This window comes from Tetrao urogallus, assembly GCF_951394365.1.
Source record: "Tetrao urogallus genome assembly, chromosome: 2".
Classification (NCBI taxonomy): Eukaryota; Metazoa; Chordata; class Aves; order Galliformes; family Phasianidae; genus Tetrao; species Tetrao urogallus.
In genome coordinates this window covers 33,623,538-33,637,011 of record NC_136814.1, presented here as the reverse complement: position 1 = coordinate 33,637,011, position 13,474 = coordinate 33,623,538, and the positions used below count along the sequence as shown (strand labels likewise).

The following is a 13,474-nucleotide window of genomic DNA, read 5'->3' as shown; positions in this document are numbered from 1 at the left end:
CATGGGTAATTTGGTTACCTGAGGAAGGATACTGTTCATCCCAATCCATAGCAACTGTGGGGTTGGGATTTCAGACTTAGAAATTGCACATTTGTTATGGCAATCTCTAGGCCTATCAACAATTCAACTGACAAGTGTCAGGCAAATCTACATTGTTTCTTGAGTCTACAAATGAAGACGCAACAGGTACATCAGCTTGAGACACACAGGTCCAAAATTCTCAGAATATGTAGTTATTCAGACACATAATCCACAATCACAAGTACACTTAAGTTTCAGTGACGCTTAAACTCCATCGAAGTTAGTATTTGTGCAGATGACTAAACATTTTGCTGAGTTCAGTTATTCCTGCATCGAAGTTGCATTTATGCTTCAGTGATTTGAAGAATTTATGCCCACTGAATAATTGATTCTACCTGAAGACATATATACTGATATGAAGTTACATATTTATTTTGAACATTCATAGGAAAACAATTTAATATTTTAACGCATGATATATCACTTGATAAAACGGTAGCTTTAGTAATTAGGTTTTTTAAAAATGAACTGCAATGTAAAATGACAGTATTCACTGGAGCATAAATTCACTGTTTTCTGAATGAATGGATATGAAATACACAGAATTTAGGGTTCAGAAAAACACATGCAAGGTGATCAAGATCATATACAGTTACCCGTTTACCCTATACCTTAAAATATTAGACAGATTTCAAAAGTGAAAGCGTAAATTCCTGGACGGCTATTGACTGCCTAGATCACTATCATGCTGCTTGTCTATTCAATGTCAATGCACAAATCCACATTGACTAGTCTACCAGTTATTTGAAGATCATTAATAAAAAGATTGAATTTATTTTGTACAATTACATCTCTTATGAGTGGATAGTACCTGGAGTTTCCTCGTGTAGAATTTTTTGCCAACAAATTTCATTGCTTCGTAGCCAAGTATCAGTTTCACAGCATCAAAGGAGAGGTATATGAATACCCTTAAAAGATGTCATACAGCATTTTAGTCATTTAAAGCACTCCTGCTCTGGAGAATTGTTAATGACTATCTAAGTTAAACTGGAGAAGCTATCCAAAGTCTTTAACAGAAGCAGCTAAAAATGCTCTGTAAAGCAAGCAATTGCTTGACACAACCTGTTGTCAGCACCTTTCTACTTGTCTGTTATCCGGATTCAATAATACTTTTTTTTTTTTTTTTTTTTTTTTTTGTAATTGTCGTGAAAAATAGGAAAATGGTCATATTCCAAAGTGTGAACAGGACATCATCTAATATGACATAATGTTATGGAAACTACTATAACACCTTTGAATTATTTTCAGGGTCTTTATTTACTGCTTGAAAATCTATTGTGCAGTTGGCTCCTAGCAGCAGCTGGCTGCCATTATTACAAGTTTATCTGTCTCAGCAATCTGTGGTGATCAGCCACAGTGATCCAAAGCAAGGAGAGGTAGCCTAGTTTCTAAAATACATACAGAACATTAGACGTCTTGACTCACATGTAAGGAACCTGCTGGAAAAATATTATTCGGTGATACTTCATTATTGGACTTTCAATTGTCTAAAACAGTCCATAGTATCAGTAATGTATTTCTCTGTTGCCTGATAAGTACTCTGCACTATTTCACTCAGAGCTTAGAAAAGAGATGTACTGTTCTCCTAACATATTTTTCCCATTCAAATGGATGGGTTTTGTCCCTCAGAAATGCCTGGTATCTCAGCACCTCATTTTTTAATATTTCTTTTGCAGGTAAGGGTTTGGGTTGGGGAGAAAAAGCTTACTTTGCATTCTGAACATGTAACCCTACCTTCATTAATGAAATACAATGTCCTAAGTAACACAGCTTCACAGCATATTTCTTCCCTATAACAAATGTCTATGTTCAAACTACCCTGTTATTTAGGCAGAAGCAGGAATCACATCAAAAGCTTTCAAAGCTCAGAAAGACTCTTTGTGCCTGAGAATGATTCAACCCTAATATACAGAGGCATTTTAAGAGTAAAAATCTAGTTGTCCAGACATTGTCAAAGAAACAGCAGAAACTTTAGTCTATGACCAACACTTGTCAGCCCTGAAACATTTTCTTATCATTTCTAAAGCAACGTGATGCAGCAGCACTTTTTACTTAATGTTTGTGGTTAGGTAATCTTGTGAGTTGTGATGCACTATTCTACCACACTCCTCAGTTCAAATCACTGTTTGCTATGTAATCAACAGCTGAGTAATATAATTTACTGAGCAATCTTGTGGAAAATAACAGGAGAACTTGCAGCAGGTCAACAATTTACACATTCCTCTGCTGTAACTCACATGGCCAGAGTGAATTCAGCCTTTTCAAGCTTGCTGCCTTTTACACACACAAACACAGAGTTCTGATTCATGTCTAAACTGAACTTACAAATGCAAACATTTATAATTACAGCTTCAATTATCACACTATTGTGATGTAAATTAAATTATTGGCAAGAAATTGATCCAGCACATTGCTTACCACAGCAATTTTTCACTCCAAAGCAGCCTGTCTGTATCTTTACAATCTCAAAAGTTATAGACTTCCTTGCTATTCACATGAGCTCATTGCTCTTGCTTTAATAGACCTTAGAGGATATTAATTAAGGACTGGAATTGATTTAGGCACTGAAAGGACTGTTTTTGCCTTTGTCTATCTACAGGTAAAATATCTGATATAAACAACAACAATTTAGCATTGTTTTAATTAGTGCTAAGTATAGCTAGCCAATGACTAACAAATACCTCATGATTCAAAAATAACTTTTTACCTACATTTCATTTTCATTGCAATGTTCGCTACATACTTATAGCAAAAAGAAAAAAAAATCAGCGAACCATAAAACCATATGCTATTAGAAATTAACTTAGAAAATTGTTGATAAAGAACCTGTTTCTACCTTGGTTTTTATCTACATTGGTGTGATTCAAAATGTTTGTTACCTTTACTGTTGATGTCTTGGTTTGGTGCTTAAAAAGTAATGTTTCCTGCATGTCTATGTGTTTAGTCATTCATTCCTTCACAGAAAAGGATTTGGAGTACATCCATATAACTGAAGAAAAAGAAGTATTTTCACTCACTTTCCCTTCCTTTCCTTTCTTTTTTAAATTCATATCCCAGTACTTACATGACATGCTTAGGAAATTAAAACCTACTGCATACCAATTATTAAAAACTACTGTATTTTTTGAACTAAAAACTATTGTTTTTCAATTATAACATCTACTTCATGGGACTTATGAAGATCAGCATCAATATTTTTCTGCTAAATGTGACCAATGCTTTTCATTGTCGTTTAAAATTATCTAAATGCAAAATGATTCATGGAGATAATTGATTTGCTAAGTGTTCCAGCAAATGACTGACTCAGATTCCTTTTTGTTCTGTCCAGAAACTCGAAAGAAAAAATCTCTGAAACCATCTCTAAGCACCCCCAACTTCTATTTGTCACAGGAAATTGGAAATTTTATCCTCTTTATGGGAACACTGAGAGATTAAGAGTTCAGAGGCTCTTGACTCCAACATCTTGTGAGGACAAAATGTCTTGGGTTTCTTGCCCTCTGCCAGAGGGTCCACAGAAACATGAACAAATAAATAGTAAGAATATCAAATTGAAAGAGGAGATGTGCTGATTTTTAACAAATACAAGGAAAGAAAACATTGGAGAGTCATTTCAGTTGTGTAAAAAGCAACAAAACACTCCAGAGAAAACACCTTGAACAGTTCTACAGATCTAAGATGAAAGGAATTGATACACAGATCAAGAGAAAAAACATCCCCTAGGTCCTACTGATATTAGAAATCACCTTTACAGGTGCACATACAAAAGGTATTATAGCATCCTCATTGAAAGAGAACTCCAGGTTTGTCTCACAGTGAGATCTTAGGAATCCCAATGAGATAAAAAAGTTTTCAGGCTGCTCCCTTCAGGGCACAACAACGTCTCTTCACCATATTTCTGGGCAGTAATACATTGTCCAGTGACATTACAGTACATTAACCATATATTTAACTTCCCAGAGCAAAGTTAACTTCCCATGTCAAGTATCATATGCAGAAACTTTAGATGTATTAATTTGACGGAAAAGGTGTTTGGAATATGAATTGTCTGATTTCATAGAATCATAGAATGGTTTGGGTTGGGAGAGACCTTTAACATCATCTAGTTTCTACCCCCTGCTATAGGCAGGGACACCTCCATTTAGACCAGGTTGCTCAAAGCTCCACCCAGCCTGGCCTTGAATGCTTCCAGTGAGGGGGCATTCATAACCTCACTGGGCAACCTGTTCCAGTGTCTCACCACCCACACAGTAAAGAATTTCTTTCTAATATCTAGTCTAAATCTACCCTCTTCCAGTTTAAAGCCATTTCTCCTTCTCTTCTTTACATGCCTTTATAAAAAGTCCCTCCCCAGCCTTCCTGCAGGCCCCCTTCAGGTACTGGAAGGCTGCTGTCAGGTCCTCCCAGAGCCTTTTCTTCTCCAGACTGAAGAGCCTGAGCTCTCTCATACTGTCCTTGCAGAGGAGGTGCTCCAGCCCTCTGATCTAATTTGTGGCCCTTGTCTGATCTAGTTTTAAGTTATAAATTACTGCTGTTTCTCTCAGCATATTCTATCTTCTTTGAGCTTATTTTGAAGTGCTTATCCAGAATGAGACATTTCTTATTTCTATTTATCTTACAAGCAGAATTGAAAAAGTGAATGCTAGATGAATGATACCACTGGAAAAAGAGAAAACAAATAAACATAACAAAAATTAGTTCTAATGACAGTTCCAAATAAGCTGGACCTTTGGAAAGGAGAATACTAGTTGAGCACTGAAATGTGGATGCTGTAATGAGTAGCAGCAATGGAAGCAGATTCCCTTCCCTTAGAGATAAAATATTTCTGCTTAAGACATCTGCCAAAAGATTTATATTTCCACTTAGATGGCTGTGCTTGAAAAGAAGAGGTTCTGCTCCCCTCAGATGAGCAGAAAGCTGGACTACTTGGCCCCCCAAGTCTCTAACTCTTATGTTGGCTCCAAACACAAAACTGTTGGCCCAAATTTATTCTGGTTTCTCTATTGAGGGTGCCCCCCCAAAAAAAAGGAGACTGCAGACAGCTCTGAGCTCCAGTTTATTTCTATGAACAGCAGTATCTTTTCCATGACCTTTGACAATCTAAGCAAGCTCCAGCTGACTGCTGCCAAGTCATGACCAGAGCACAGTCCTGAAGCAACCAGGAGAGGTAAGTTGTCAAGGAAAAATGATCACAGACCATTTGTCACTGTCTGACATTGTTTGTGGGACTGCCTTTTGATGGGGAAACAATTAAAATTTTGAAAGATGGAAGAAGCCTCAGAAGTCGGGTATGAAATGTTAAGAGGCTGGAGGTTAACAAAGGCTGGATGCCTTTGTTAACAAACAAGAGAGTCCAGAAACAGTTGCCTTGGTTTTTAGTGGCATTTTGGGCACTAGAAAAAAACCAAATCATTTGTCCTTGGCTGTTATGAAGCATGAAGAAAGTAAGATCCCTGAAAGGGAACAGAAGACTCTAAGGCTGATGGATTTCAGGATCTGATCCAGGATTTACTTCATTACCAAATGTCTTGCCAGAAGGAAGGAACAGTTAATCAGCCAACTACGTATGGAAAGAATTAACATTGTGTCTTAGTGGGCAGCTAATTACTGCCACTGGCAATACTAATGTTCAGCAGAAAGGATGGGTGGGTGAAATATGGTAGAGCTGATTTGACTTCCAGATGTAGTTTGCTTTAAAGGCAGTTCTAGTGGGAAACAAACAAAAAGATGAGGAATGAACAGAGTATTTGCAAAATAAGGTATCCTATTTTGTAAGATAACCCTATCTTTTGCTAGCAAGTCTATTAAACGAGCTTTTTGTTGGAACAAAGTCCTGATCTGTTGCTTTTTGTTTTTTTTATTCAACATACCTTAAATAGGAAGTGCCTTAGAACAATCATTAGAGATACAGATGCTCCCTCTTTACTCTGTTTTGATCAAAGGGTTTTATGTTCAGTTATCTGAACAAGCAGACTCGTTTTCAACAATCTTGCTTACTCTTTGCTTCCCAGACTTTATTTTGCAAATCAATCTGGAGATCTCATCTTTCATATTATACTTGGAAAAGTGAAAATGTAAACACCTGAAAATAAATGAATGTTGCAGAAGATGAGAAACAAACTTCTGTAACTTGGCAACACAGCCAATTAAAATGGCAATTCTTATCACACTATTTTATATTTCCTGTGTCCTAAATATAAATTCTAAGAGGGAAGGGAGTAGAAATCTCAAATGAAGCCTTCATATGCTAATTCACAACAGCCAATACTGCTGTTTTTCATAGGACCTTAGAATTACTCAGGTTGGAAAAGACCTTAAAAATCACCAAGTTCAACCACAACCTAACCATACTACCCTAAGTCTGACAACCCCCCACTAAATCATGTCCCTGAGCACCACATCCAAATGGTTTTTAAACACATCCAGGGATGGTGATTCAACCACCTCCCTGGGGAGCCTTATTCCAGTGCTTAACAACCCTTTCTGTAAAGAAGTTTTTCCTGATATCCAACCTAAACCTCCCCTGGCACATCTTGAGGACATTTCCCCTCATCCTGTCACCTGCCACCAGTGAGAAGAGACAAGCCCCATTCTTGCTTCAATCATTTTTCAGATATTTCAAGAGAGAAATATGGTCTCCATTCTGCCTCCTCTTTCCCATGCAACAATTCCCCTGTGATTTAAGCACATGTTCTTCAACATGATTGTTGACATGAAACATAAAGGTAAAAAACCATATTCAAATTACTCTCAGAAACCTCTGAGACGAGTCAACCATGGGTATATGTTCTACAACAAATTCGATTGAGTGAGTTAAGGGACCACTTACATTTAATGACAATCATAAACTACAGTTTCATTATTTCTCAGGATATTAAAAAAAAAGTCAAAAATCTAGTAGCTTCAGGAGCTTGTTCAGTGCTTTTATAAAAAAGTTGGTGAGTGCATGGAAGAGTAATACCAGCTAAAGAATTGCAGATGACATTTTCGTATGGAAGCAGATGGTTTGGCTACTGTTCAGATGACCTAATTCTGAGAATCTTCAAGTTGGAAAGTAGACTTGTGATGTTCTGTACCAAAACTCAGTGTGCAATACGACTGAATGCTAAGCAGAGCAATAAACTGATTAAAGGAATAAAGTACTTACTGGCATTATGTTATTATTAGCTTTGGCAAGTATCAAACACTGGCCAAACGTAAAAATGATTCAAATTCATTGCTTTTGACCTTGTAATAAATAAAAGCATTCCAAAAACCAAGCTAGACTAAAATATTAAATCCTGGCTCCCAAGGAGAAAGACAGCTCATAGTGAAGTGATTCTATAAGCACAAATCTCCTGTAAATCCTTGGCTGAAAAGGTGAACAATAATCTGGCTCATGACTCTGGAAAAAAACATTCTCCTTTTAAAATAGTTGTCATCAGTATAATCCCATCTTTAATTATAATTAATGTAAGGGGCTTTTATGTACCAGGAGTTCAGCTTTTAGGAAGTAATACACTTCAGAATTACAGTGGAGATTGTTCTAAAAATGTCTAGAGTAAATAATAATAATGTATAAATATGTCAGAGATACAATGAAGACATTACAGCAGCGAAATCTTGAAATATCAAGAGCCAGCAAACATTCTGAGAGTGACTTAAAAAGAGGTCTTCTTTCTCCCTCTCTAAGTTACTGAATTGTTTTTCATTTCAAATCACAATTAATTAAAAATATTGGATAGATTTACAGTTAGTACTTTTTAATGGGGCAGTAGCTGTACTGTAAAAAGAATCACCTCAATCTTAACCTATTTACACCGGTTTGTTAACCAGTGCTTTTCTTCCCACATTAAATCGGTAGCCAGGCCACTTGACTAGTTGCTGAAATAAAATGGCTAGCATTATGGTATGATGTTCTAGAATTAAAGTGAAGCCGACACTGGGATCCAGGCATCAAAAATTATTTAAGATCCACAGCTAAAGCTAGTCGCCACTGTTCACCTTCCATGTTTTCTCATCCTTGATGACAGCTATGAACCTGGATTTGCTTATGGCTGTCCTGGTGGTGAGACAGCCAAACAGAAAAATGCTCAGCAAGCAGAGACTCACCACGAATTCCTTTGAAGAGCAGTGACCAAAGAAGAATACTAGCTCATACAATACACAGTGCCAGGCCATTTGCACAGACACGGTCCTCTTCACTTGTCCTAGAACCATGTGTCTGCGTACACTGGGTGAGTCATTGTGTCTCAACAGCAGTTGAGTAGGGTCCCTGTGATTGGGATGTGGACAAGAATACTTGAAAATGCAGACTTTGACATATAACAGTCTGAGATACAAACAATTGTGCAAAAGAACTGTAATTGGGAAGCAAATAGAGACAAGAGCTACACTGTATAAAGCCTCCATACCATAAAGACAAAGTGACTATGAATGTTGAAGCCACTGATGGTGTCAGAGGGAATTTTGCTATTTTATATAGCTATTGTATAAAATATTACATGTATCCACATTAAACTAAAAAAAACTGGAAACTGGAAAAAGCCCTGGTAGAATCACATAAACTAGAACAGCAATGGAGCACCTTGGTATGCTACTCTTCTTTGTATACATAGTTAAACTAAAGTAAAGAAGTACTATGCAACCACCATCCTAGTTTAATCAATTTTAGCTCAAATTACAGTGAAGAAGCAGCTACACTGGCTATATTATAAATGTATCTATAGTAGCAACCAGAGACAAATATTTGAAGTGTAACCTATGTAGCTGAAACTGCACTTCTGTCATCTAGAAGTACAGAGACATGTAATCATAAGATTCTTGTTTTTGTGGAGTAATGTAATCCATCTCATCTAACTTTATCCGTTTAAAGAGTGGGTTTTTGCTCTAAGATTTTGCTTAACCTCTCAAACCCATTCCAGTACATGCCTATTGCAAGACAGAATGAATGATTTACCTGTCTTTTCTTTGGATATGGAGAAGAACTCTTTAGAAATTATACCAAAAGAGATGCTGCAAAGTATCTTGAAAAATATGCATAAATAAGCAGATGTGTAAGCACGTATAACTATATATAAGCTTTACATGCTCTTCAATATATATTTCCCCCAGGATTCTTGAGACCACTTTTAAATAATTATAAAAGATGTAGAAAAAAAGGTACAGTGAAAAGGATTTGACTTTACTGTAAATAAATCTGTGCATCTCAAGAGCGATTTGTCAGCTTCCACTGGTCTCTAGTAAAAACTCAGCAGCTGGCAGAGATACTCCGCAAGACTAGGACTTGGGAGCAGCAAGAAAATACAATCTAAGTGTTAAAATTGGAAATGTAGTGAGTTTTGAGAAGTACAACTGGAGAAGGGAAGAAGGGAGAAGAAAAAAGAAAAGAAGAAAAAAGAAGAAAGCCAAACAAGAACTTGAAGGTACGAGGCATTTCCAGGCAAACTAGAACTTGCATTGTTACCCATAATGAAGATTTATGAACTGGATTGCTGTTTAACTAAGCCCATTGCATTAACCATGCAATGTTGTAATACAGAAATTTACTATTAGCTGATTATTACTTATTGAATAACAATATTAAAGCTTCCATCCTAAATCACACAGAGCTTCAGCCATTGCCTGCTTTGTTGACTAAAAGTTTGCCTTTAAAATTTTTTTTCCAAGGTTCTGTAAATTTTGGCCAGTACCAGGGGTATTTCAGAAGTGATGCTATTGAAAAGTTTTAGGCATGTCAATCCAGCTATTCTGTAATGTCAAAAACCAGAATTTCCCAAAAATTCTCTCTTCCATTGTACCTACAATGCTGCATGTCTCCCAGCTTATCATCAGAGGCTGAGATCAAACGCAGGGAATTCTCCCAAAAGATAAAAAAGATGTATCTATTGAAGATGAATTCAAAACACATTTAAAAAACATTCAAAGAAAAAAAAAACCAAACCTTAATTTTAACTTATTTATGAGGTTATTACTTTTCTAAATGTGCATATATATAACATCAATACAGTATTTGTAGATGTGGTATATTGAGTATTAGTGACTGCAAGTGTACTCCAATCTGTGGATCTTATTCCTTAAACCATTTGACATACTGAATGGTCTTTATTTCACTTGTCTCCCCTTCCACAGACTGTTAAGTGATCCATAAAAACTCTTCAGCATGTTTATGTTTCTTAATCATCACTACATCTGCATTGGGATGCCATTCCCCAGAGCTAATCATTTCATGGCAGGCACTTGAATGAGCATCTTTAAATAAAGATAGAGTTTTTTTCTTCTCTTCATTCTATCCAAATAGCATTGCAGCAATCTTTGTTAGGCACAAAATGCCAGCAACTTTGCACACGGACAGGAAGTCATTTAGTACTATGTCATATACCTGAAACTTTACTGTTATTTCTTTTCTGAACTGGTTATCTATGATTCAAATGATACCTTACGCGTTTAACGAGCATACTCTGACTTCAACAAAATTACACAGCTGTCCTGCCCCAAACACTTTTAAAATGCTGTTGCTGGACTAATTTTTAATCTTTTAGCCATACAGCGATGACTTCATGAATCAAACCATGCTCCTCAGAATCATAATTTCACTAAAATCTTCCACATTTGACCTTCTGTGAACACACGAAGCTGTGGCATGTGACTTACCAAAAATATTCATTTCTGAAAATTAGAATGAGTGTATCTATAACTAGAGAGACAAAGTGGACGAATTGCTATGAATAAATTTTACAGCCTCATTTTACATATTCCATTTGATCTCACCTCAGGCTTGCAGCCAGAATTATTCTGCTTGGGCTGTCTAAATGTGAAGCAAACCAAAAAGGATTAAACAAGGCCAGCTTGAACCCTAATGGGTTCAATTACATCCTATTGAACAAAATTTTATCTACAACAGCATCTGCTCCAAGAACTTCCAAAAGAGAGCATAAAAGCTATGAGTAGTTGTACAAGGAGATTCACCAGCATGGGTGTCACTTAGCTCTGACATTTGCTAAATGTATGTGGTAATTCTTGAAAATTTACTGATGCAAGTGTTTGTCAGAATTTAACATTATTATGAAGATAAGCAAAGCCTTCCTCTAACATTAGGCAATTTCTGTTCCAATATTTTTTTTTTTAATAGACAAAAAATCAACCTTTCCTTTTAGCTGAAAATCATACCAACTCATTTTCACAGTTCCTTGAATTTCGAAATAACTGAACCACACCTTAGAACTGAAAGAGGCTCCCAGCTTTGTGGACAGTGCCCATTTTAGCAAGAAATTCTGATCATGTGGTCAGTATTTCCTGCTTTCCTTCATGGCTGTTATTGCGTGGCAACATAAACATAACTAAGGTCAGGGGTTACTTCCTTCTATATACTGGTGATTCAATTAATAGCAAAATATAAGTATCACATAAAGGTAGGGAAGGTGCTGAATGCCCCTGGAAAATTCTGCTGCACTGGAAAACAGATTTCTTTGCTCAACCTACCTTTTCTTGATCTTGGCAGAGACAACAGTCACATTCAAAGCAATACTGGCGCTTCAGCTGTTTCTGTCGTTCACTGGTGGGCATCAGCGATTCAATATAGCTGACGGTGAGCTGTGTGCAGCAGATACAGAAACCAAGTTGGTATGTTTTACAGAAATTTTACGTGTAGCTAAAGTAACATTTTTTTGACACAACTTTTTCTTATAGAAAAAAAAGACAAATTTTACAAATATAAATTAAATGGTTCAATGGAACACTTTTTCACGTTTCCAGATTAATAATGTTTGAAATTTTTAATCCTGAAAAAAAAAAAATCATCCTTATTCCAGATTTTCATCCAACCTCGGAGGAAAAAGAAAAAAAAAAAAAGAAAAGAAAAGAAAAAAAGAATGGAATTTCAGCAGCTGAAATCTCTGTGCATGAAATCTAATTTTTTTGTCTAGCTCTAAAGCTGAAGTGTGCATGTAACATCTGTGTTATACAAGATCTGATTATCTCAAAAAAATGTATTGGAAACAGTCACTTTCTTGCAAATATATGTTTTATGCTATACATGAGCCTGCGCTAAGCTTCTCTTACGTCATCCCTGTCTCCAGTCCCTCTGTGATGTTTCTTTCATGACAAAAAAAGCCATAAAAGTATTGCAGTCAAAATTGTTGAAACTATTGAAAAGTATTAAAATGAAAAATAGAATAAAATGCTTAAATTTGTGCTATTTTAAACTCCTTGTGCTCCATAACATATTCCAGTGAATTACAGAGAACACTTGTTTGTTGACTTTGACATCTGCCAGAAGGAATTTTTCAAGGCTAACCATCTGTAGAGTTCTTCAAATGTTTAAAGTGCTGTGTGGGCACAAACTAATGATAAGGGAACGAATATAAAGAAATAACAGCCCATCTCAGACCAGCATTCAGAAATAAATGCTACAGAGTGATTACACTGTACACCTAACCCAACATGCTTTGAAACACTCCAGAGAGGTCAGAGCTAAAAAATCAGGTCATATTATTTCATCCTGAGCCTACCCACTTCAACTAATTGGGAGAATTTTCACATGGTTCTCAGTTTAACCATGAGAGTCCACTCAAAGTACTCACAGGAAAACCTGACCAATTTCTACTAATCACTATGAAATCCACTGTAAGAACCTGCATTTTTCAAATTAGCGAGTACTCTAATTAAACAAGCAATTAGCAAGCAACTAAAATAACGCATGCATTTCTGTTTCGTTTATTATTACAATGCACTCTGATTACTTACTGAAGGAAGACTGTATTAAAACAAGATTACTGAGATAGTCAAGTCAAGCACTTAAAACAACCATAAGCAGAAAACCTGTGTAAAAAATATACGGTAATGTAATTGAAGATTGACAGTGTAGTTTAGTAAAGAGACAAATTAAGTTCCACACATTATCAGAAGTTAGAAAGTTTAAGAATTTTGTTCAATTTTGCTTTCTAAATAATGTTCTGCCAAAGCTTGTTCGCTTCTTAGCTGAGAGAAGAATTGTTTCATGCTGCAGGTGGAAAGCAGAACAGTCTGTACTAATCCTTTACACAGAAACAGTGGGCTTCCTCTTGATCTCTCTGTGGGGAATGGGTGGAAATTGCTTTGCCTATTTCTTTTCCACTCTTCTCTGCCAAGTTTGATCTCTTCTGTCCCATTCTCTCCAATCTCTTCTTCTTTTCATTCTCTCTTCTCTGCCCTTGGACATGAGCACTGTTCTCCAGTCTTATTCTTCATACCTAGAAATCTAAGCTTGGCTTCCAGCCCACGGTTCTAGCTCCTTACATAGCTCTTATTGGTACAAATGACTGCCTTAAGTCATCCAGTCAGTCTCAGATGTGCCCTTCTCCTTTCCCTGCATGCATCTTACACATTTTCCCCACATTTAATCACTGTTACTATGCCAAATTCACAATCCTTGTTCCCC

The 13,474-nt window shown here is 36.4% G+C and overlaps 1 protein-coding gene across 1 annotated transcript in view; it reads right to left on the bottom strand.

Moving 5' to 3' along the window:
* SMYD3 (SET and MYND domain containing 3) overlaps positions 1 to 13,474 on the bottom strand; it is a gene marked incomplete at both ends in the record, with an annotated part of 358,948 nt that overhangs the window by 51,808 nt on the left and 293,666 nt on the right. Inside the window, one exon of the mRNA XM_079550900.1 lies at positions 11,539 to 11,649. Coding sequence (XP_079407026.1) covers positions 11,539 to 11,649 — 111 coding nt within the window. The remainder of the gene's footprint in view (positions 1 to 11,538; positions 11,650 to 13,474) is intronic.